We start from the raw sequence: 26,191 nt of genomic DNA, 5'->3' as shown, positions 1-26,191 counted from the left end.
CAGACCCACCTGATGAGGCACCTATACAAGTGCTGGGTTAAGAGTGGAGATGTGTGCATCAGAAAAAGGGAAACGAGAAATACAAGCCTGACTTTATTGAGGAGGGAGATATAAATAAACATGGTTTGAAAAAAATCATCAATTTTTAATGCTAGAAATCTCTATGTATACACAAGACAAAACAGGGAAGTATTATGTGCAAGAAAGTTGTGGAAATGTCAGAAGATATTCACAGGCAGGAAGAAACCATTCCAGACATCAAAGAAGATTTAAAGCCCTTTAAAAAAGGAGAGAATGCAAAGAAAGTGTGGAAGGCCATGACTGGCTGGCCTGTGCCCGGTGAGGCATCTTTCCTGGAGAGAGACTGCATACTGCTACCCACCATCCTAGATTTTTCTTGCTCGCAAGCAGATAGCGTGCATATTTTCTTTTCTGGAAACTCTCAGGCTGAGTCCAGAGTGAAGCAGCAATGGCTGCTTCCTAACAGCATTGGTGCTGGCTCCGTCAGCCTCCGGGACTAAGACGCTAGACCTGCTAGCAACTGTGCCCCATATACAGTGCAGGGTTCCACTGCACAGAAGGTGGCATCACAGTGTGAACTGGCCCCAAACCCAATGAAGGGGAACAGGAAGAGCCAGCTCTCTTAGCCTGTGAAAGAGGAGAGGGGACGAGAGGAAAGCTGCCTCCTGCACCACAGAAAAAGGACAAGGAGGAATTCAGAGTGGCCAAAGTCACTCCATGCGCAGGGAACTGAGGACTCACCGAGCTGGCACACTGTGCATCTTAGTACCATTCAGTCTGGTCTGAATAACCACCCTACAGGAAAAGATAACACACCTCCTGCACACTGTGGTTAAAGGCAGAGACCGACATGGCTTCTCAGAGTATGAGTGGGCCGATGCCAGCCCTCTGCAGGAATCTGCATCCACCCCAGCCCAAATGAGCTGGCTTCCCATGAGCTCGAACCACCCTGTGCTTAGCACAAGCCCCTGCATACCAGGTTCTTGCAGTACAATAGGCACTTGATAAATGCTGAGTGTGTGGTTCTGGTGCCTGTTGTGCCCAGGAGGGATCTACTTTAAAACTGAACTGAAACAGTCTGCACCACTGTCCCAGTGAGGGGGAGGAGGAAGGTGGCAGCTTCTTAGCCTGAGCTTCTGCTGACCTCGGAGCTCATACGCGCTGAGTTCCTATTTCACTTAAGGGTAGGCAGGCAGGCAGTGCTCCACGCCACTGCCAGGCACCTTGCATGGGAGCCTCCTATAGACTCCACCCCACTAGGAAGTCAAGCACTCATTAGTGCCTCCTTTCCCCTGTCCTCTATTCCCCTCTCTGTGGCTCAGGCCTCTTCCCTCTGCACACTCCTCAGAGCAGGGTCACCTACCCACATGATTCTCACACAGTCCCTCCAGGAGCCATGCTGGCAGGCCGGGGGCCCTCCTCACTGCCAATGCTTCTTCGGCCCCAGTGCAGGTGCTAGATGAAAACTCAGGACATTACTGCTCTCTGCCTCCCTGTACCACCGCAACGATGCTCTCTCTGTTGCTGAGTAAGCACTTGGTGTCTTTTCTGGGTTGACCTTCCCCCAGCTGGATAATCTGTTTTTGTGTCCTCTGGGTGGGGGACAGTCCTCAAGCCTCTGCAGGCCCCCCAGAATCCACAATAAAAAGTGGAGACGGATGCTGGGCTGTGGGAGCCATGCATGTTCTTCCCTGGACCACACACAGCCTCAGCCTTCTCACAGGAGGAAACCATATCCCCACAGTTAGAAGCCTTACATTTACCCTAACGAACACAGACCAGTTAACTCACTTGCCATACTTAGGAAGGCAGGTTCATGAGTAGTGTGCAGATCTATGAAGAGAAAACCTTCCTACCTCTTCTCACCTTAGGTTGGGGTGCGGCTCCAACACCCACCCTACTGTGAAAGCCCCCAGGCACACCATGGCCATTCACCCACTGAACACACCTACGTTTTTGCTTCACGTTCTCTCTCAGACATGAGTGATCTGCTCAAACATGACCTTTTCTTTTGCCCAGGTCTAAGATGCCCATATTCCTTCTAACCAGAACTATCCCTCTCCTTCAAAATGAAACAAACAAACAGAACACTTTTTACTTCAGGCAGCGTCGCCAGCATCACATTCTAAATCAGCCCTGCTCTTAGTTCAGGCTGCTCAAGCGCAGCAGCTTAGACAGGGTGGCTTACAGTCAACAGAATTTACTTCTTACAGTGCGGGACGCTGAAGTCTGACATCAGGGTGACATGTGGCTAGTTTGATGAGGAGCCTCTTCTGCAGCACGCTCTGTCCTGCCCTTCTGGTCTCACATGCAGGGGTGTGGGCTTTCTCTCTGGCCTCCCCTGATGAGGACACTAATGCCATTCACAAAGATTCCATCCTCATGACCTAATCACGTCCCCAAAGTCCCACCTCCTAATGCCATCCTCATGTGAGGGCTGGATTTCAACACATGTGGAGAGGACACAAACATTAAGGCCATAATGATTTCCTCCAGGGCCTTCTCTCTGTGAATTGCTTACACTGACTCAATGCCTGGTAGTTATAAGGAGCCACAAAATGACTCAGAGCCATAACTGCATTAATTTACATAACATGATTATGTGTTTGCCTAGCTAGACCAAGGGGCAAGAAAGAGGTGGGTCTTACGCCCTGGGACACCACACAGACAATGCTTTCTGCTTGCTGAATGGAAGCCAACTGAAGTGGAAATGGTGTTTGCAAAATCTACAAGCACAGTAATAATAGAGGCCATGTTGCTTCTATTATGAGGGGACCTAAGATTTTACTGAAGGCTTAGCATGTGCCAGGCACAGCTCCAACCACTTCATTTGCCTCTCGGTACAACAGCCCCGTATGGTGTGTTCTATTATTTTAACATTTTACAGAGGAGGAAGTGGAAATTCAAAGCAAAGTATTATGTGCAAGGTCACCTGCTAAACATTACAGATCTGAGGTTCGGGCCCAGGCAATCTGGCTCCCTTTAGTCACCTGCTGCATTCCTCACTGTGCCAAGGGCTGCTCCACTGGGCTGGAGTGGTGTCTGTGACATGGGCTTGCTGGGAGACACCCTTGTGCTATCCAACTGGTGAAGCAGCCTGGGGGTCACAAGGAAGGCAGCTCGGTCTCACAGGCTGACTTCCTGACATCTGACCTCTCAGTCATTGCACTGAGGACTTATGCAGGCTCTAAAGGATGCCAGGTCCTGAATCAAGAGATGCATGGGACCAGAGTTTTCCTCACTCTCATGGAACTTCAATTTGACAAAGAGAAAAACCAAAAAAACTATACCAAGATATGGTTTGTGACAAAGTTCCCAAGCACTGGGACAGGGGAAAATGCCATCTCCCATTTTTATTGCTTCACAGAGAGGAGGAAAGCCTCAGCCCTTGCCTGGCTTCAGCCCCACTGGAGGCTGCGGGACTCCATCTCCACTAAGTACAGATGGAGATCCTTCTTCGTGTTTTTGCTTTTATGTGAAAGCAACTTCTTTTGGATCACCCACTGCCATGGTCAGCATGGGCGAGGCTGGTCTGCTCCCAGGGCACAGCCACCCTGTATCTGCTTCTCTCTAGTCACAGATGGCAGGGAAGAAGGTGTGAAATTCAAGCTGCTCTGGCACCTGAGCCCCTGCTCTAGGGGAAGCATGAGGCCTACACATCTGTAGGATTTTTTAAGAAAACCTGAGAACTCCAGACATGCCTGGCATGAGCAAAAAGGTGTTATTTCTCATGTCACTGTTTAGCGACTGTATTTTTTTTACTGCTGCCCAACAAATGAACACAAAGGTAGTGGCTTAAGACATTCCCATCCTTCTGCTTCTATTACTCTAATGGCTGCTGCTAGGTGGGAAAATTCAGGACCAACTCTGTCACCTACAACCCAGTTTAAGCAACAGCTCATCAGGCTCTAGAGAACAGGACTCATGGATCAGAGAAGTCAAAAAGACAGAGCTTGCTACCAACAAGAGAGCAGCCACATAGAGACCGGCATTACATACTCCAGGCAGGGGCCACAGGGGAGGAAGGGAAGGTAGCCTGGTGGCCTGGAGTGTGATGAACAAGCAGAGAGGAGGGAGGGAGGCAGGTGGCCCTTGGTCCTCGTGGGCCTCAGGAGGTCCTGGTCCATGTTCACGGCTCGTCCCAGTTACTGGAGTGCTCTAAGTGAGGGATGCTCCGGTTTCATTGCGCTGTGAAATGACGCTGCTGTCTGCCTCAGGAAAGCTGGATCTCAAGGCACAAGGAGCAATGTGTCGGGCCAGAGAAGACAGACTCTACAAGCCAAGGGAGGAGGCTGAGAGTGGAGAACAGCCTTTCTCAAGCTCTGAAATGCAGCCGAGGTGCTCAGGGTGCTAGCAAAGGGCAGAGTCTGATTTGTGATCTTGGGGAACAGACCAGTATTCTGCGTTTTTAATAAGCTCCCAGTCCTGGTGCCAATGTTGCTGGCCTGGGGACCACATTTCATGCAGCAAGGACTCAGGTGCAGTGGCAGTTGTGAAGATAAAGGGACTGTTTGAGGCAGGTTGTGGAAACGACACTCAGAAAACATGCTGCCGTGTCAACTGTGGGACCTGAGAAAAAGCAGGAGGTATGGTGATCCCAGGGCCTGCTTGAACACCCCAGGGGTAAGCATTCCTTTTAATGTGGAAAAAAAATTGGTGAAGGAGGAGAAGGGTAGCAGGGGGCCGTTCTAGTTTAGGGGATATCCTCGGACCAGGATGGAGGCTGCTGCCCCTGTGGGAAGACACAACTAGGACCAGCCTGAAGCTGTCTGTTCAAGGGCAAACCCAAGGTTGGCCTGCGTCACATCCTATCTGGATGGGCTGACAGCCCTAAGTTCCTTCTGTTGGGCCTAGTACAGCCTTGGCCGTGGCCCCAGTCCTGAAACAGACGGAATGATCTCAGCCAGCCAGGTCAACTTTCCAGGGTGACGCTGCAGAGAGCAAAAAAGGAATCAAATAAAACCCATCTTCCCTGTCTAAGGACACTGATCAGGAAACGGGCATCAAACAAATAGTAATAAAACTGGCAGTATTGAAACTCAAAGAGGAATTCTATAAATAGCACCAAAAAAGTTGCAGCTTCCTAGGGAGTAACAGTAGAAAAGTGGGGGCTCAAGCAAAGGAAGAGGAAAGACACAAAGTTCAATAAACTGGCACCCTCTGGTCAGCAAGAGCAGGGTCACATGGAAAATAACAGTGGAGTAGAGAAAAGTCTTTAGTGTCATTTTTCAAACCATTTCTCATATGGCCACAAATATATCATGGGACTTAGTTCTACTTTAAAGATTTCATGAAGTAACAGAATTTTTAGTAAGTACTATGGCATGAGAGGTCTCAGTAAAAAACAAAAGAGCTTTGAAAGAGTATGCAATTTGGCATCAGCCATCAGAAATTATACCACAAATAGAAATCTCTGAAAAAAGTTTAAGACAAAGGAAAAGATTCAAATGGCTAAGGATAACTAAGGAAGGCCTATAAAGGACAAGAAGTGCCATTAAGAGACAAGGGACAGCAACCCATTGCCAAGACCCTGAATGCCTTTTTTTGTCTCTGCATCTATGTGCTGAAGGTCACCACTCAGCAGCAGCAGAATAAATGTTCTATAAGGAGTGTGAAGAATGAGCATACTTTAAGAGGCTACCTGCATATATAATTAGCATCCTAACATAATTAAAGCTGGCAGAACCCTAAGATTATATACAAAATTCTTTAGGAAGGAGCCAACACTCATCAGTCAAACAAAATGTATAGTTGAAAAGTGGTCATCACAGAAAGGGCCATGATAGGGGGAAAAAGTTATGGGTGAAACTTTGGTATTTTACACAGATCAAAAGAGCTAGAAATTAGACAATACACATTAAACCTGGGATACAGGCATCAGTTAAGAATCCATGGGGTATGCATGGGCATCTAACATCAGATCTCTGAAAGGCTTAGAAAGTACCAGGATACGTGTAACCTCTTTCCTGTTACATGAAATGGATCTGACTGTCCACAAAGTACATACAGGATCCCTTTGCATGGCCCTCCAAGGCAACTGAATACATCAGCACTGTAACTATACCCCTGAGGCAGCAGGGGTAGGGTGGGTGTGATATCCCACCTCCCAGTGAGGACCAACAGAAATACAAGTAGTTATGACACATAGAACTACAATTGCAACCACATAATTTTAAAATTATATATAATAGTCTCTAATAATGCAATTTTTCCTTACTCTTTTGGAAAGAATTCCTTAGAGGAGCTAATGCAATGACCAAAGACCATAGTGGGAAAGTAAAGGAACCCACATGAGTGAAGATACTGGGGATTCCTGATGGAGTAAGAGGATCTCCTGCTGTAAGGAGGCATCCTTTCTCAGGCAATAGGCAGTGAAGTCAAACAGGGACTGGGAGGGAAAGTGGGAAGAGACCAGAGTAGGAGACAAGCCTACCAGTGCCTCCTCTTTTACCTCCACCACATGGTCTGCCCTGAAGTCACCGCGAAACTGTTCACAGTGTGTCAAGAAAATGCCTTTGTGGGGAGAAAAAAGAAGTAAAATTTCATTAACTCACCAATTGTTTTTGATAAATGGATAACAAAAAAAAAAAAAAAAAGAGGAAGAGGGAAAGGAGGAGAAAGAAGAAGAGAAAGGGTTTCACAGAGTTCTGTTTGTGGTTAAGATAAGAGGAGAGACCTAGACTTAGACCCACTTTCAGATAACGTTGAGGGCCACAACGAAATTAACACAATAGCAAGATGGTGGCTTTTTCCATATTCCCCTCCCCAATACACTGCCCCTGAGAGGAGGACAGTGTCAGGCCTCTCCTGCTGGCAGCTGCTAGGGCCCATGCTTCTCTCAAACCACTGTCTTCATCTAATGCCCTTTGCAAAGAGGTTTCTGTCCGGCAGACACCCTGGTGCATGTGAAGTGTCTCAGAGGCTTTGAATTCTCACAGGACCAAGTGGACACACACTTCTTTGCCAACAGGCAACTGGTTGGGGTAGATTACACTTCCTCACAAAAATAATGAACTGCAAATAACAGAAAGCAACTCCAGTGCTGGCTATGTCTTCCCAAAAGAACTGGAAAGGTCTTTTGGACTCAGCTCTGCAGAGACCATAGAGTTTCTGCTCCTGGTCTCCACCCCAGCCTCCTGGGGTCAAACACCATGTTATCCACCCCAGGGCAACAAATGGTAAGGGGGAGCAGTGCAAGAAGAAGGTGGGTCATTAGGGGCAAAGCTGAGACTCTTGCCTTCTTAGTCCATTTCCTGCCACTATAAAAGAATGCTGTAGTTTATTATAAATAATAAAACTTTACATGGCTCAGTTCTAGGAGTTTAGACATCTAAGATCAAGGGGCCCCATCTGTTGCACCTTCTTGATGTATGATGATGATGACAGAAGGGCATGCAAGCACACATCAGAGAAGGAAGGGAAGAGTGGGAGGGAAGAAGGGGCCTTAATCCCTTCCCGAGAGTAAATCTAATCACCTCTTCAAAGCTCACTCTCCATACTGTTTTAATGGCAGTTAAGCTTCAACATGGGTTCTGAGAGGGAAAAAAGTAGCTGCCTTTTAATATTTTTGCATGGGGGTGGGGATAAATCGACAGCTCAACCTGTGGGAGGAGCACTGAGGTCATGAAGGAGATGGGGCTGCATTTTCACCTTGCTAAACTGGGTATCTGCATAGGGAAGAAGGCAGTTGCCTGCAGGGCAGAGGGTTTAACTATATCTTCCTGGTATTCCCTGCTACACAGGCAGGATGCACTGGCAGGGCAGAAGCATCCTCCACATAGGAAAGAAGAGCAGTGATTGAGGGGCAAACAGAGAGCTGGGACTGGTGGGTGGTGAGTGGGCACCTCTCTCCCCGTAAGACGGGCAGCAACTCCTGGGCTCCAGGTCAGGTGCTCCTCATGGACAGTGATATAGAAAAGTGTGGATCACTGTTACCCTCAATATAAATGTGTATACCTATGGAAGGCAGCTTTGATACCAATAATCACAGGGATTATAGCTGGGGCACCTGTCAGGTCCCTGTGGTTGTGGTGGCATCAATGTGACCCTCTCAAGGACCCACAGAACAGAGAAAGTTTGTCAACCCTGAACTAAAGTACCAACTGTGATAGAAATACAGATCTATCAACATACATATGTGCTCCTGAAGCTGCTGAGTGGCCCTGGAAGCTGTAAATCAAGATCATTTCCAGGACACTGGAGAATTTCACTCTTGAAGAAAATAATAACCTTTCACTGACAGACACCTTCACATGTGTATGTATGTGTGATGGATCAACTAGACAGACTATAGGGTACCTGGAAATTTGGTTATGTATTATAGTAGGGGTGGCTGTGAGGATGGCTGGGGTGAGATTAACATCATAGCAGCAGACTGAGTTACAGCAGACTCCCCTGTCTTGTGGGTAGGCATCAGCTGGTGGGCCTAACAATAAAAAGGCCGACCTTTTGCTAGGGTTTGGCAATCCCCCAAAGGACTGAAGGTTTGGTCAGCAGGGTGATATACCTCCACCATTATGTACCACCACCAACCACCCTCTTCAGAGACAAACAAGCAGGTCCAAGCAGTTTTGGAATCCAGACCTCCAAAACACGAGCTAACTAAGGCTTTCTTTGTGTAAACAAGTAGCCTGTATCAGGTATTCCATTATAATGATAGAAAGTTAACATCTTCCTCCAAAGAAGAGAGGATTCCTTCTGAGCTGGCACACTACTTCTTTTCCCAGCCTTTGCTCTCAAGCTGAAATATGGGCTCATTCCAGCCTCAAGCCTGCCAGCATTCAGACTAGAATGACACCATTGGTTCTTTTGACCCTCCAGCTTGCAGCTGCACACGTGTCAGCCTCCTTGATTGCATGAAGCAATTCCTTATTTTACACACACACACACACACACACACACACACACACACACACACACACCTGTTGGTTCTATCTCTAGACCAGTCTCACTAATATAGCAAGCTTTCTCTTTGGGTCTCTGTAAAGTGGCAAAGGGAAAGGATCACAGGAAGGTTTCGTGAAGTGCACGCCATGATAGCTCGAAGTTGGCTAAACTTTGTCAGGCCCTATACAGGAGAAGGTCCTGATTACTTCACATGTGGCACTGGATTGGTTCTTTTGTTTTTTAAAGTCAACACAATGAATGAATGGTCCATTCCCCTTCACTTGCGGCTCAAGGACCTTCTCCTTCCATGCCAAGGGTCCATCGACATTGCATAATGCCTCCAGAACTTTATCTGCTATTTAGGGGTGAAAGTTCCATGCTAAAGAGCAACAAAAACTTTTTAAGGAGCTTAGACTACCAGAAAGGCCCCAGGTAAATCATCTGAGGTTTAGCTGGAAGATGGCTGTCACTAGGAGATGTCCCAGAACATCTGCTGTCCTAGTGGCCCAGAGACGGAAAGTCATGATGATATGATATCAGTGAGCTCTTGGAGAGGCACAACTCTCCTGCCACATGACAGCACCAGAAATGGGCAGGGTTTTGTAACAGAAGAATCCCGAAAGCACGGTTTGTTAAAACCACCATGACTCAAAAAGGCAGCACAGGCAAAGAAGCCAGAGGTCACCTTGCACTAGCTACAGGCTGTTTGGACTCGGAGCAGGCTGAGGACAGAGACTAAGCTGAGCTGCTTTGGGGCTTAGAATGCTGGGTCCATGGTTACAAGGTCAAATCTTTCCCCCAAAGTGGATGTTTTCCTCCATCTCCCCTGCTTTCAGTCCCCCCAGCACTGAGCACCAGTTTCTGCTCTAACTCTGCCTGGGGTCCTGTATCCACCTAACTCTAAGCCCCAGAGGTTCAATTCAGGCACCACATATCCACGAAGGCCTCCTTACCAGCACCTATGTCCATCTCAGGCTCTCACTGGGCAACCTCCTGCTCTCTCCAGTGCTCCTCGGACACTGGGTCCCCTCCCCTGAAGCAATCACAAGCTACTGAAAATGCTTGCTTGGGTGCATTTTACTCCTTTTCTTCCATGACACTTTTCACCTCCAACACACTATGGTAATTTACACACTCATTAAGGGTGCCGGCTTAGCTATCATTTTAACCACACAGGCTCTTTAGATCACCCATTCTTACTTGTTCACTGAAATATCCCAAGTGCCAAGAACAGCATCCGGCTAGCAGGAGTAGCTCAGGTAGTACTTGTTGAATGAAAGGATAGATTCAATTTTCCTTGCTAGAGTATCTGTCTCCTGAGAGCAAAATCTGTCTTAACTCTGTAGCCCTATATGAGAAATAATAACACCTCCCTGCAAGGTGGCCACATCCTACTCCTTAAGCCATATCTAAAGGGAATGATTGCATTAAGGATCTTGTGCCGAGGGATTATTTTGGGTAAATAATTCTGGACTATACTGGCTAATCCAAGAGGTGCTGAGAAGTAGGAGGCAGAGAGTCACAATCAGAGCATCCAATCTGACCATGAAAACAGTAGCCAGAGATGGATTTGAGAATTTAAACCACCCAGTCAACTTTGCAGGAATAGAAAGAGAACCACAACTCAAGGAATCTCACAACTCAAGGAATGTATTTGGCCACTAGACCCTAGAAAAGGCAGAGAAGGAACACTTCCCAGAGGCATACAGTTCTGTTCTCACCTTGATTTTCACACAAGGGAACCCACCCTGACTTTCAGAGGTGGAAGTAATGCACACGGGTCTTAAACCCCTTATTGTGTGGTCACTGTGGCGGCAGCATTGGAATTCTATCCCGGGAGTAAACACCCACAGTGGCCTAGTCGGTGCCTGCTCAGTGCACAAATCAGCAAAGCATTAGTCTAAAGCAGGATGCCATCCGCAGGGCAGTGGACAGGAAGGCTGGCCACAGGCCAGACATGATCACTGCTGATGTACGCTCTCAAATTTTTCTCCTAACTAGTTGTGACTCAGAAGTATTTTCTAGGCTGACACATCTACAGGAGTTAGGCAGTTTTATTAATCGAATGTGTAAATTTCCTCCACATAAAATCTCAGGGAAGAAAAGAAAGCAGAAGAAGGAAACCAATCTACAGAGAGAGTGGAGTTTGGTCCACAGTCATCTACATATTCCTGCCGGACAAGGAGAGGTGGGCCAGAATTCGGCCTCCTCGCTTCCCAGTGCTGATCTATATTTTTAATGCTGATATTCCTAGTTTTAATGCCAACACTAGAGAAAGGAGAAATGCTTGGGAACTGTTGAGGACTCATTTTCATGTTTCACGGAGAAGTGAGACGGGCTAAAAAGCAAGATGCAAACAAAGAAATAAACAGCTTTGTATCAGCTCTTTGTTTTCCAATACTGTCCACCTAGAATTACCTACCGCTATTTTCATTCCCGAAACCTAAAACTTGAAGACTTGGGGTTAATTTCTTTTAATTACCAATGATGGATTTTGACAGGAGACTCTTTCAATTTACATTAATGAATCATGAAAGAATGATATATAGAACTAATTACTATTTGCTTGTATGGAAAATAAGTCCTAATATTTTTAACACCAAGAACTCATGTACAATCTAGAACTTTTTTCTTTTGGCCCAGTGGAAGCTGTTACAAGATAGAAATTTTAAAAAGATCTCAAAATATGCTATTCCAATAGTAATTTCAAAGTTTATTCTCTACAATATCACACCATGATCTTTACAATAAGGTATCCTTTTTTCTTGTAGTACTAATTTATAGATATAATTAAAGGATAATCTGAAACCTACAATGCAGTTAAGTCTACTTAATAAGCACTTATGGAGCAACTATTCAAAATGTCTGTGATGTCTTTGCCTGGAGCAAGAGGAAGTTCCCAACATCAAGGCTATGCACTCCCACACAGCGAAGGGGTAAATTACTGCTCTTTATCAGGTATGCTGGGGCTCACATTTCAGTGGTTCATGACTGTAAAGTCCTAAACGAGAATTAATGAAAAGAAAAATGGAAATCAATGTATCTAATACAATCAACTATATTTCAATTTAACTGATGGAACAATTGAAACCAGAGGGCATTTTTTCACCTGAGAGTCTGAAACATTTCAATTCCCTTGTTACAAGAGTGGGGGATACGAGCATGGGAGTTGAAGGTCTGCTCTTCCACTCATCCACCTTCCTGTCTGCCATACATCAATGGCCAAGGTGAGCTGGGGCTGGGCCAGCTGACAACACAGTGACTAGGGCTCGTGCCTTTGGGGAAAGTTTCCAGATGCTGCTCCTCACAACTGTGCTCAACATTACCACACTTAGCCCTGTGTTCGCACATTTTTCTGGTTTACAGTGGTTATATGGGATGCTTATCTGCTTCATTCCCTGTCGAGCCATGTCTAACACCCAGAAACATATCTAAGCTACATCCTAAACCTGTGACCTAATGTATCACTGCATTGCCTGAGACGCTCAATAAATCATGTCCCCATAGCAACAAATCAATCCTGAGGAACAAGACACAAATCACCATCAGGAGCACTTCCTGTACCTTCAGGAAGATTTAGCAAGTAGGAAACACTGAAATTCTACCTGATACTGTCCCAATCAGACCTTGCCTGAAGAAACATGTCTTTGGACTCTATGTGTCAAGATCCAAATGAAAAGTCCCAGAAGAGATTTATAAGAGTCTGAAGATCACAAGCCAGTGCATACCATTTAGCTTGGAAGTCTGTGGTTTATTCTCAACCACTGCGGAGTACCAGGTCCAGTGGGCTGAAACACTTACCTGCCTACTGTCCAACTTTCATTTAAGATCTTCAAGAAAAAAACCAACATAATATTGAGAAGGGTGCATAGAACACACAACCCAAATAGATAAGATTGTCCTGTCCACAGATTAGATTGTTTTGTAGATAGATTGTCCTGTCCGCAGATTATAAAATTTGGAGCTGAGCAGGAATGTTCTAGTCATCCCAGAGTTATCTGGGCTAAATTTTATACTTTGGATTGTGCTTTAGGTCACTCAAAAGTTATGATGATAGCACTGGGACGTCACTCCTGACTCATCCAAGGCAGGCCACTGGGCAAACATCATGTGAGGGTTCACATCTGAGAGCCATGTCTGTTTTCAAGGCCAAGCTGACTCATTTCCAAAGTCATCTGCTTCGTGATTCCTTCTTGTGTTCACTTATACAAGGATTTACAGTCAAATTTGGGTAGCTCACACCCTTTTCAGATCTCTTTCAAAGGTTACTGAACTCCCTGACAATTCTTTATAAAACAGCAGCAGTCTGCACCCCTTTTCCTCCCCTGCACTTGTTCACTGGTTGATGAGCTTTACATTGTTTTACCCTCTTTCACAGTAAAGGGACCACTGTGATAACAGGCATCAGTTCCTCTTAGAAACCATCGGCTAAAACACTGCCAGACAATAGTAGGTACTGGCCTCAGTAAATACCTGGTGAATAAATCATTGAAAGAACAGATAATTGCGTGAAACTCTATGGTCTTCACTACAACTTTCTTCATGAACTTGGACTTTGATTTTAAATTATATATTTCTCTGATTCTGATGTGTTTGCTGCTTTTGTTTTCTATCTTTAAAACACTTCTGCAAGCCAGCTAAAATCTGTCATAAAATGAAGTGATAGGCAGTAGATGGGAGACAGGTATACACAGAAAAGATGCTCTAATTAACAAATACACTGTATTCTACAGATGGAGAAGTCCTTGTTGAGGACAGAAAACGAAATGAGCCAAATAGGGCAGCTATTCCTTTTTTTACTACTGATCATTCTCCTCCTCTCTTGTGTAGGATCTGAAGAGGTGGTGCTTCCATGGGGAGACACTCATGGACTCTGGCTGCTCCATGGCCTGCCAGTCTTCTTCTGGAGGAGTCTCAGGAAGAAAGGATTGCTTTCCACCACAGATGTGCCTAACTAAGTCCACATCATGCTCATTTTCATTCTGGGAATCTTTGAGAGGAGATGAAGATTTTCCAGAGTGTTTGTTAAATATACCAGTCCTCTTCTCCCAAACACATCCCCAGATATAGAGTGATTCCCTAACCATCTCAGGTAGGAGAAAACGTGAGAGACTAGGCCAATTTTACTGTAAATCTACGTTAGGCAAAGTCCTGGAAGCCTCAGGACAGGGAAGGGGGTGCACAGTAGCAGGAGGGGAGAATGTATCAGAGCAGCAGGGTCTTACCTGTTTTACCACAGTCACTGTCCCAGGTGCCATGGCAACCACTGAGGCTACAGCAGCAGCGTCGTGTGTCTCAGTGCCCAGCTCGATGATTTGCTGTAGTATGTTCACAGCTGTGGGGTCGAGGCGGTCACCTTAAGAGGAAGAAGCCAACAGAAGACCATCAAGGCCACTGAGCTGAGGAACATCCAATGCGAAGTCACCCTGGCTTCCCTAGACTGATGCCTTTTCCAGAGGACATATAGGTCCTCAGCAATCACTTATTTTGACAAGAAAAATAATTTGTGTGTTATTTTATGGATAACCAGACATTTTCTGTAAGAACAGCTCAAAACCCCAAGCAACCTATAAGGAGATGGCACTTGTCAGTTGGGCACAAAAGCAAAGAGACTTGCCTCTGGCTACTGAGGAAATTATGTCACAGACTGTCATGGTTTATGTCAGTGCCCACATCCCAAATCTGATGCAATCATGGATGCAGCTGAATCTAGCATCTGTGATTGGTTCGCGTTTAGCGCTCTAATCAATGGTGTGAGTGTTATACTTGCCCCGGGGTGGAGTCAGCATACAGTGTAAGGGCAGGAAGAAGGTGTGTCTTTGGTCTTTTTGCTCTGTTCGAGCTTGCTGTTTGCAGCGGCTATGAACAGCTGTTCCCCAGCCATGCCACCTTGCCTTGGAGCCAGATGAGTATGGACTGAAACCTCCAAGAACTGTGACAAGTAAACGTTTCCTTCCCTAATTTTGGGTGTCAGGTATTTTGTCACAGCAATGAGAGAAAAGTAACTAAGATACAGATAAAGCCAGAATTTAAGCCGAGATGCTCTGAATCCCAGCCTGAAGATACAGGCTGGCCCTTACAGTGTCATTCCTGCTGACATGGTCACATGCACAGCTGATTTCTTCTGAGCACAAGAGAGGTGATCACAGAAAGTATGTCAAATAAATCACACAAGAGATGGGCAAAACATCCAAAGATGTCTCAGTGATTTAGCCAGGGGGCTCACAAACTCCCAACCAGTTTAAATGTGGCCTTCTGTTTTAATCATTAATCATTTAGTCATTGTTTTAATTAAAAAACAGGGCTCTGCATCTCAAAGCAGCAGCTCAGTACCGCCAACCTGCTCTCACTATCTGCTTGGCCACCTGCACACCCTGAGCAGGCCAGGCCCTAAACACACCTTGACCCTGCTCACTAATTTACGAATGGGGAGATTACTGTTGGTGTACAAAACTAGCATAAGATCATAAAATCTTTGTCAGTATTTGCACCTCTTGGGGATTCTGGGTGGTTATCTCCCAAAAAAAACAAGTTATGGAGAATTGTCTACAGGGAGAAAGAGGAAGAAAAAATTGGGAGGAATCCTTCACTTCAAAGGAGATTAGAAAGGAGATTAGGGAGATGTGTAAACTGTGGGAAACAGAGTAAAATTTTGTAGAAAAGCCCCATCTGAATAAGTTTGTAGCAGTGTGGGCAATTAACCTGTTTAACAACGACACAACGAGGCAAAAGGAAATGTCACTGAATAAGGGCCTTGTTAAATCTGCATGAAAGAACAAGATTCCATTTAGTCAATAGATAGCAGTGATTTTGTTAGTAATAGTGAAAGTCGTCCTGTACAATAACCCTTTTCTCTCTTATCTCCTTTACACCAGCCACGACAGTTTTCAAAAGTCAGTGGAGGTTGATTTGTTTATTGTTCTTTATATTTGGTGTTTTACTATTTTGTATTATATTACAGTATTGTAATCATTTTTACATTAATATTTTGAGGTTGCAGAATGAATTACCTGAGTTTCCATTATTTCGTATGGGAAACTCACTTTGATATGCAAGTGCTTTGGACTGAAAGCGTTTCTGGACCAAATCATACTCACAAACCAAGTATTCACAGTGCACCTCCCTGTACTCACTTCCCACAGCCACACCTGCCCCTGGCAGTGGATGACTCACATGGGCCTCGCAGCCAGGCAACCCCAGCATCAAAAAACTAAAATACGGTAAAAAAATTCTGTAAAATATACTGAGCTTAAATGTCAATTTAACAGTATATTTAAAATATACTGTAAAAAATAACAGTATATTTATATATATTTATACAGTATATTTAAAATATTCTGTAAAATATACTGAGGTTAAATGTCAATTCCTCATCCACTCACTCCCTCAGTGACAACTGTTAAGCCCAAGAGCCAGCAGGAATGGTAGATGTCCCTCTCTGCTCCTTCCTGGGCTCACAGGCTCCTGAGACATACGGTAAACAAACCATTACATCACCTGTAGCCTGTCAAACTGAGCAGGGCAGTCAGGCTACAGTGTAAGAAAGTGCAGTGGGTCCCCAGTAGGAGACACACAACCTGATTGTTGGAGATGGGGATCAGATGGGCAGAGAAAATGATGGGGGTGCAAGGGGCCAAACCATCATCCTGAGATCACTGGAGCACCCAGCTGAGGAATGCAGTCAGTGCTGAGAACCACAGCTTAGAGTGGGAAGCAAGAGACAGGGCTAGCAAGAGCTAGAACACGGAGCAGCAGAGCCTGGCCTGCTCAGATGCACACGAAGTTTGAAATACATCTGAAGGGCTTGGGAGACACAACAGGGCCTTTAGAAGCCATGTGTCCACATGGCAATGAGTGTGGGAGTGTTGTTTCTAAAGAATGAAGACAGACAGGCTGTGTGCTGCAGGTCTTGAGCAATTACTAAACACAGAGGAAGGAAACACACCAAAGGAGGGTCTTAGGCTGGGGTCTGTTCTTAACAGCCCAAGCCACGCCTGTCTGTAGCAGTGCAGTCTGTCTCTGAATTCCCTGCAGCTGAGTTTGCAGGGGTTCCAGCCCTGCCCATTAATTTCTCTAAAATAACTGGCCTTTAGGAGCTGTGGTGCTTTCTTACAACACAGCCTTGGAGAATTTAAAAAGTCGGTAGAAATGGTGCTTTCCGCAACCCTATATCCTACAGCATTCGACTCATCAGGTGCTGCACTTTTAATACCACTTGCTTAGTTTCTTTCGCCACAGTTAGACGGAGCTGCAGAATGTAACATTAACTTGCATTCACAGAGCATCACAAAAAGCTGTGTCCAAGCACAAAGCTTGACTGCTATTAGACTTGCAGCGTTTGGTTTTGAATTTATCCAAAATTTTTTTAAAAAATCACATCTGATGCAAAAATCCTGGCTGAGCCTTTTGGGAAGACTGTAGGGTGGGGACTGAAGAGGGGCACGTGAGTGTGGATCAGCAGCCCTGGATTACAGATGGTCTGCTATGGGACCCAGAGCACACCACAGCTTCAGTTACCACTGCCACCTGATACTGCCTGCCTGGAGCCCATGGATCCTGGGATGAGCCCCAGGAATGGATGAGCATAAGGAAGTATGGAACAGGGACCATGCCCTGAGAAGTCTGGAGAGCCAGGCTCCACGACCAGCTGCACCACCAAGAGTGGGCATGGGCATTCCCCAACCGCCCCCACTAGCAACGCAAGTCACCTGCATGGCTGTGAAGTATGAACAGCGAGATCTACTCCTCTCTTAGGCTGTTCTGGCAATGAAGTGTTATGTCACAGAAAAATCTTACAACCCTGTCACAAGGCCCATTTCCTGCAGGAACTCTATTCTGGACCATTTTCAGAGACAGAGACCCTGGTACCTGCCAACAGGCCTGCTTCTCGCACTCTGAATGTTAGGTGAGGGAATGTGATATGGGCCACGTGATGAACAGTATTCATTCAGCATGCAAAGGCCAGCTCTGAGATCTCAAAGAAGGTGTGTCCTCACCACTCTCAGAGGTATATCTCAGGTCCTGGAGCGCGGCCACAGCCGCCTGTGTCCCCTGAACATCTTCTTCAGCTTCTGTGATGTGGAGATACTGCGTGGAGGGCTCCTCAGGAGTTTCTGCTGTTGACTAAATACAAACATGATACCTAAGTGGCTATTTAAAAGGTCAACAATTATCAGAAGTTCCAGGATAACTGTATTAAGACAAACACACACAAGAAAGGAACCACTTATATAACATCATTTACCTGCCTCTGTCTCTCCCCCAAGAAATCAGCTGCTCCAATAAAAGTACACCCCAAGGAGAAATCACTGCTTTGCGAGAAATAAGACTTTGTCAAACCAGATTTAGTGATATCCATTCTTGCAGCAGGGAGCAGAGTATGCTGTTCCTAATCAGAGACTTGCAAGATATTCTCAGACATGTACTTTTTTTTTTCTTTTTCAAACATGTACTTCTAAAGGCTTCTGTCTCCTCCCACTGCTACCAACACTGCCCCTTATGCTGGGGCCTTGTGCCTTGTGCCACATGGCTAACAGGGGCCAGGGATCAGAGGGTGCTGGAAAGGAGGAGAGGAAAGGAAGAGGTTGGGTCATTATATGGAATGTAAAAGCACAGGTCCTGCCACATGGTAAGAGTTCAGTAAATCATAGCCATTCATGCCATTCTTATTTTTACAAAAATGATTACAAGAAATGTACTTGCTAACTATCAGTACTGGTGAGTGCAGAAGTTGACATGATATTCATAGGTACCTTGCACCTAGAGAAGCAGGGGGTCAGAATTCACAGAATTAGGTATTAATGATGATCTCTTTCTACCAGGGCTGAGGAAGACAGGCAAAACATAAACAACACCAACAGAAAAGAAGAAAAAGAAGGACCCTGAAGTTTATAGCAGCCAAAGTTACGCACTATAAGCACTGAACACTAACTGACACTGAGGTGCACAGTAGCAGGGCATTGTCCTTGTACAACTAACCACGCAATTTCATTTAGATGTTTCCAGTGTAACACACAGGAGACTCAGTAACTCCTTGATAAATGCAGAAATGAACAAAAGAAGAGGTGGGATTTCCACTTGTAAGTACCATTAGTAACATATTAACCAGCACTGGACAGGAGCTATGTCTTTGCCTGCAAAAGGGCAGTACACATGCCAAATACATAGCTCCCCTCATTCCAGGGAAACTGTGTAATGGTCACTTTTTGGAAGGATAGCACTCTTTGCAAGGCATCCTTGGGAGCCAGGTGACAGCCTGAACTCCCACCTCCTGAATGACCTCTTTACTGTGTGAAACACTTTTACTAAGCAGATCTCATCTACAACTGTTTTTGGTCTTAGGGTATCTAGTAAAACACTGTTCTCCAAAATAAAAAATATTTTTATTTCTTCCCTTGGGGTTCTGGCTCTATTTGCTTTGCCTTTTCTGCTCACACTGGCTGATGCCCCACTAAAGTATTCATGACTCGTAGGGTTGCTGGGCATTCCTGTGTTGTTCTGACTTAAGAGGAAACCCTCCAGTGTGCCAATGAAGTCAGATATCGGCTTTTGGGATGCGACATGTATATTTTTATCACCTTAAGGATGCATCCATCAGGTCCTTCTTTTATCATCTGTTTTTAATCAGTGAATACTGAATTTTGCACATGCCTTCATGAAATTATCATCTTTATGATAATTTCTCTTTTTCTCCCTAGTTCTTTTATCATGATGGATTATATTAACATATTCCTTCCCACCGAAACACTCTTCCTTGCCATTCCAGAATCTCACATACTCATGAAGCTTTATTTCTTTCATGCATGGTGGATCTTGTTTCAAACCCCTTACTCCTAAACAATGAAAGCTCTATAAAGTCCTCGGACCAACAGGGGCTGATTCAGGCAGCCAGAGAACAATGAACATAAGCAGTGACTGGTGTTTATCTTAATGATAGCCAGGGGGAAAGGCATGGTATTACTGGTATCAACTTGAAAGTAGCCAGAAATGCACCAAACATAAGGCACTTGAAAGCCCTGCACAACAAAGAATTATCCCGATTCAAATGCCAATGTTGCTGCTACTGCGAAGCTAGGTCTTAAGGAAATGCCATTGGCTCATGATATTTGAACACAGCAATGACTGCTGACTCTAACTGGTTCCAATAACTTAGGGGAAAGGCAAAGGGGGCCAGTGGGAGTACAAGCCTTCAATAGAAAGAGAGTAGCACCTGGAATCAGGAAATAGGGCTTTTCCATTTCACAGTGAACACGGCAATAACAGACTCCTTCCTTTCGTTCTTACCTCACATACACAATCCAAGACTCCAGCTCTCTGACTATGAGAAGTATAAAGGTCAGTGAGGTTCATGTAAACATGCAAAGAAGAGCCGATATTCTTATTCTCATTCAGAATAAGAATCTACACACATCGATTCTTATCCAGATTGTACCCAACTATATTCAAATAAGTGATTTGAAAAGCTTTCAGAAATTTTCTAGCCACCAAATCCAAAGCTTGAAGTTTGGGTGTCCAAGCCCAGCACTTGGGCTTGCCTAGGTGACATTTATGTTTAGAAATATCAATTTATCACACTTCAGCAAGTTACCTCCCACTTGGAGTCTCCATCAATTTCCACCACCTTCAAGCCATGCTTGTTCTTCAAGTGCCTGTTGAACTCCCATTTGGTACCATACACAAAGCTGCAAACAGGACACTTCAAACCACCTGCAAGCACAGACGGTGAAAAGGTGTTCAAAGCACATAAAGAGTCACAGTTCTTCCTAGCTAAATATTGTGCAATACATTGTTTTGGATCTAGTATTTAGAGCCTGATCAAAATACTTCAGTATTGGAATACAACAGCAACAAAGTATATGTCTTTCAGTGAGAGGCAGAGAGGAAGAGTGAGAGAGAGATGGAGAGGGAGAGGGAGAGAGAGATTTTAAAATTTAATATACTTTTCTCGCTTACTGAAGAAGCATTAACAGAGAGCTAACACATGCTTGATATTTTAAATGCCAGAAAGAAATGGAATAAGTAACAGAATTCCCTTGGTTGAGTGCCTAAGTGGCTAAAATGACTTTCATGCTTTTATTTGTAAGCCGCAAACAATTCAGGGGGAAAATACACACACACACACACACACACACACACACACACACACACACACAGGTACTGGTTGCTTTTCTCGATCTTCTTTGCCCAAACCACTTAAGAAAAGCAGCCAGATTCTCACTCTCCTTCACATCAGACGCTAGGTCATTGGTAAAAATTCCCATGTGATTTTTCCAGTGCAGAAGAAATTTAAAAACTGGTCATATCCTGAAATGTTACTATTTATTAAACTGATTAAATTTTACATACGTTCCAGGAAGCACTTAGTGCTTTAACTAGGAGAATGTGAAACTGAAGGTGAAACAAAAGGACAAAAAAATAAAACCCAAAAACAACTAAAAAGACACACGAAAGACTATACTTCTTTCTAAAATTACATCAGAAGCCACACCTGAGGTGGAGACTGGACACCCATCTCTGACCAAGCCATGCCTTCCGAACACTCACCCCAGAGGCTCACTGCAATAATGACATGAGATTCTACTTTCCTGGCAGGGGTCGGCTTGCAGCCAGTGCCACTGGGCCTCTGCAGCAAAGTGCCACTGCATGATCACGTAGAATACTGAGATCACTCAGTTCCAGCAGCTCACTGGGCCTCTCTCCGCTACCACAATGAAGCCTACTCAGCTGTTTTTTTTTTCTACTAGAACCCAGCGGCTCTGCACTCCAGTGGCTTCTCCTCTGTACTGTTCTCATTTCACTATATCTTGAGATTTCAGAGGGAGCAAAACTCCCAACATTAACATCAACAAGAAGGACTTGGTCCTTCCTCCCCATCTTTATATTCTCTACAAAGACCTCTCAGTAGGGCCTGCTCACATTTAGAAACCCACGTAAGAACAAGACCATTTGAGGGTGGCCACACCAGCCTCATTGCAAAGTAGGATTCCTCATTTATCCCTCTTCCCACAGCATTGTATCCCCCTGGAACACGGCCCCCTGAGCCCTCTTCACTTAATATCTGTAATATTAACTGACTTCAGTGCACAGCTCTCATGGTTCTTTGCCCTCTCCTACTCTACGTACTCTCCCTACCAATTTGCTACTTGTGAAATCTTACAGTCATTCATGTGATTGTTGAGTGCCGTGCCTAGGGCTAAATCCAAGCTTTCTGCTGATGCCTACAGCCCTCCTGTCCTGTCACTTACGCTACCATTCTTCTTTGACTTTTGAAGGAACTCTGCACCTTTCCTCTTTGTAGTTCCCCTCCAAGCAGCCTACATGAACTAGAGTCTTTATCCACCACAATTCACTGTCAAGTCCTTACGCAAAGCCACAGCTCGGAATCCCTAACTCCTGGGCTTTCTTGCTCTGATCCAGAGTGCTGAGGCACAGAACACAAAAACAGTTGTTTTTATTATCAAGATTGCAACTTCAAGAGCTTCTTTATCTACCATAAAAGTCCTCACCTCCTACTTCAAAATGAGAATACCTGGCAAAATCTTTCTCAAGTGTCTACCCTATCTACCACAGAGCTCTGTCCTTCTGCACCTGTGAGGACTGGAAAGATCTCAAGTGTGCATGAGGATCTCCTTATCTCTGGAGATTTCCCCCTCTATGTGACAGCACTGATGCAGCCCTGTCACACTGGATGCCCTCTCCATGACAAACAGCTAGCTCTCCTTATCACTCTGATATGAAATCTGTAGCAAAGTAACCACTAAGCCGTTATCAAGGTAATATGTTAACATGAAAGTTAAAGGAATGTATAGACACTAAACTGTAGTTAAACTACATCTTGCATAAACTATGAATGCAGAGACATAGGTGTAGATAGATATTTTTAATAAGCCCTGTGAGTGTCCAAGTTCTCTCTGAGTGCTGATCACACTCCACTGAGCATCTTTTGCTCAGGCCTCTGGGACCCACCTCCCCATACCACTTCTCTCTCACATGACTGGGCCTCCTCCTCTACCATTAGCTGGCTCCTGTTCACAGCCCTTGTGCTGCAGGATGGGTACCCAGACCTTCTTCAGGCTCCTGGCTCCCACTCTAAATGAACACTTTCCCAGGCCTGCTGCTTTCTGGGGAACTCACTGCCCTTTAGGCATGGGTCATAAGCTGGTACCAGTTATACCTGTTGCTGACTTTCAGGAGGAGATTGGAAAGGTTTGGAGATGCCAACAAGAGCAGCAGCCCTAGAATGCTATGAACCAACCTTGATGGGTGATTTTGTTCTAAGCCCAGAAAACTACAATACTAACAGCAGTGCGAGCAGAAAAGAGCAGGCTAAAGAGGTTTCAGTTGGGAAAAAGGATTCTGCTGGCAGCTGGGCTCTTTGAAATATGATTTACTTTTTGGCAGAAAATATGTCTGCATTTTGCTTTTGTCCAGAGATTTTGTAGGACACAAAGATTAAATGACGCAGATTCATTAATCTAGCAAAAGAAGTTTCAAGGTAGTCTAATGTTAAAGCAGTGGCATGGCTACTATTGGATGCTTTTAGCCATATCAATGTTAAGAATTAAGAGCAAAAGGCCCAGAAAAGCAATTTTAAGTTTTGAGTGTGAACAGAAAAAAAAAAAAAAAAAAAATCAGTAAAGTTGCAGCCTGCAAAGATAAAGCAGGGAACTTGGTTGCTGCAAAGGTTAGCATTACTAAGTGATGTACTTTGGAGCAGGACAACAGAAAATTTGGTTTGAGGCCATTATAAGAATGATCAGGTCTCTATACTTTGCAGCCTCTAAACTGCAAAGATAAAAGATTTTGCTTTGAGAAGGAAGCCCCAGATTGCAATGTTCTAGAGTAACAGAGGCCTAGAAAATTTGTTTCTCTGAATTGGGTTCAAAATAGTAAAAAATCGAAGCACACAACCCCCACAACCAAGAAACAAGCATGCCTGGGTGCTCCTCCAGCTGGAGGCAGGCTTTGGCAGCATCCATGTGGTGCTGGTTTTAGGTACATATACAGAATCCAAGATTTCTGAGGTCAGGAAGGCTTGCACTCAGATTTCAGAAGAAGGTCTGGGAAGACAGGCAATGTACCACTGAGAAGGCAGTGTGTGAAGCTATGAGTATAAAGTTGAAGATGTTGTGGAGACCTCCAGAAGATTAAAGAAGCCAGAAATGTGGATCATCTGAGGAAAAAAGCTGCAAGGAGTGAGCAAAGCTAGCCCAAGAGAGTAGCCATGTGGTCTACAAACAATAGCAGTGCTGTAGAGCCAGGGCAACCCAAGACCTCTGGAGTCCACATCATGCCATAGATTGACCTGGATATTGGACATGGAATTACAGAATTTCACTTGATCTTAGCCAAAAGGCCGAGAAGCGATGGAATTACAGAATTTCATGCTTGCCCGGATGGATTTTGGTCTTGCTTGGATCCTACTCCTTTCTATTCCCCTACTTGTATCTTTTGAAATGGGAATGTTTATCTGTGTCATTGTATGTTGGAAGTGTTTTAACTTTCTTTTCAAGGGCTCACAGCTGAGTTTGCATTAGATCTCTGAGGAGAATGTGAACTTGGACTTTTCAGCAGTGCTGAAATTGTTAAGACTTTGGCAACTCTTAAAAGATGAGTTAAATGCATTTTGTATAAAGGAATGCATATAAATCTTGTGGAAGTCAGTGGTGGAATTTTATGGTTTATATCTAGATGTCCTTCCAAAATCTCTCATGCTCATAGGTGAGGCTTTTGGGAAGTGAGTAAATTGTGGGGCTGTGATACTGGACGATGGGTATTTGATATTGGATTAATGCACTGATGGGTTTATAGTTCGGTATGTTGTTGGAAGATGAAACCTGGTAGGCCACTGTTATGGACTGAGAACTGGTGGTCAACTTAACACCAGCTGGATTACATCAGCATGGCATTGAACAAAGATGCTCCACCTGAGGAAAGTTGCCAAGATAAATAGGTGGAGGGTTGAGGCGTTAAGGAAGCATTGTGGGTTCTCCTACGAGTTGCTGTCTGAGCTGCTGGTTCTCCTGGAGAAGCTTTGGTCTTCATATCAAGCATTGCTTCCTGGCTCCAGAGGGGAAGACATGTGCTACTTGGTCTGCAGGATGAACTCATCACGCTGCTTCTGGCACGTACCCGACTGTGCTTGTCATTGGAAGAGCTTGGGGCCTTCGTGTTGCTGAGGATGGCTGTGGTGCCTTCAGCATAGCCCTGGTCTTTGTTGTGAGTGTGACTTCTCAGCTCCAGCGTAGAACCCTCATTCCCCCAGCACAGCTCCTTCACCCTGTTGGCATGGACTTTCTGGCTTCCACCGCTGACCCTTCTTAGGTCTTCCTGGCCCGGATCCATAAAAGAGACAGGCATGAGTCCTTCTTGTGGGGTCTGGGCCTCCAGTTGGACTTGTGGGAGGCACTGTCCTGAGCTCTGGGTTTTTATCTGGACTCATGTGGGACATTGCTGTGGGGTTTAGGCTCTTGACTAAATAATCTATGTCTTTGGTGTTGCGGATAGATTTCCTGTATTTTCCTGTGTTAACTTCCAGTGACCATTATAAAAATCTTATACACTCCATGTCCTGATCTGAATTGTTCTCTGTGCACAACCCCTGACTACAACAGCCACTGTGGGTATGATCTGGAAGGATGTATAAATACATCCTTCTTCTTTCCCCGATGGCTCTGTTTCCTGCCTGCCATACAATCAGCTATACCTCCTCTGCTGTGTTCATCCCTAATTCTTCCCTGTCTTGAAAAATAACCAAGTATACACTGAAACCTCTACAAACTCTGAGTCAAAATAAACCTATCCTCCTTTAACTTGTGTGTTAAGTATTTTGTCCAGCAATGAGAAAACAATAACGACAGAGTACTGGATAAGCAGAAAGATTCTGTGCTGATAATGAAGTTGTCTGGACAATTTATGTTAAGAACCAGACAATCTCATGGGGATACATCACACAATTTAATCATCTTGCAGATGCAATTATGATGTACTCCATCTCCTGAACCAATCCCTGTCAGTGGTATCTATACAAAGCACTGTTCTATAACTGGGGTTTCTACAGAAAAGGAAGCTCAAATTGATACTTATTTTCTGGAACTCAAATATACTTTACTCTTTTTAGAAAAAATCAAACAGGCTTGCTCTCTTGACTGGAGGATAATTAAACCTCCATTGTTATCACTTATTAATCAACTAAAATGATGTCTTTTCCCATCACTATCTTTGAAAAACGTTCAGGTATGAGAATGTCTACCTTTTCCTTCTGGCTGAACTGACCTGCTTCTCC

The 26,191-nt window shown here is 44.8% G+C and overlaps 1 protein-coding gene across 2 annotated transcripts in view; it reads right to left on the bottom strand.

Moving 5' to 3' along the window:
• The window catches only part of Zfat (zinc finger and AT-hook domain containing), a 249,190-nt gene that overhangs the window by 9,013 nt on the left and 213,986 nt on the right, over window positions 1-26,191 (bottom strand). The window contains exons 13-15 of one of the 2 annotated variants that reach the window (XM_003467367.5): window positions 20,495-20,613; window positions 17,904-18,030; window positions 14,133-14,263 (exon numbers count right to left, since the gene is read on the bottom strand). In XM_003467367.5, the coding sequence (XP_003467415.3) occupies window positions 14,133-14,263; window positions 17,904-18,030; window positions 20,495-20,613 (377 nt within the window). Of the gene's footprint in view, window positions 1-14,132; window positions 14,264-17,903; window positions 18,031-20,494; window positions 20,614-26,191 lie in introns of those variants that run through there. The other variant, XR_010041192.1, reaches the window with a different exon arrangement.

The sequence above is a fragment of the Cavia porcellus genome, unplaced genomic scaffold (assembly GCF_034190915.1).
Source record: "Cavia porcellus strain 051 isolate PalLab524CR breed Dunkin Hartley unplaced genomic scaffold, mCavPor4.1 scaffold_19, whole genome shotgun sequence".
NCBI classification, from domain to species: Eukaryota; Metazoa; Chordata; class Mammalia; order Rodentia; family Caviidae; genus Cavia; species Cavia porcellus.
This window is presented reverse-complemented; position numbering and strand designations above follow the sequence as displayed.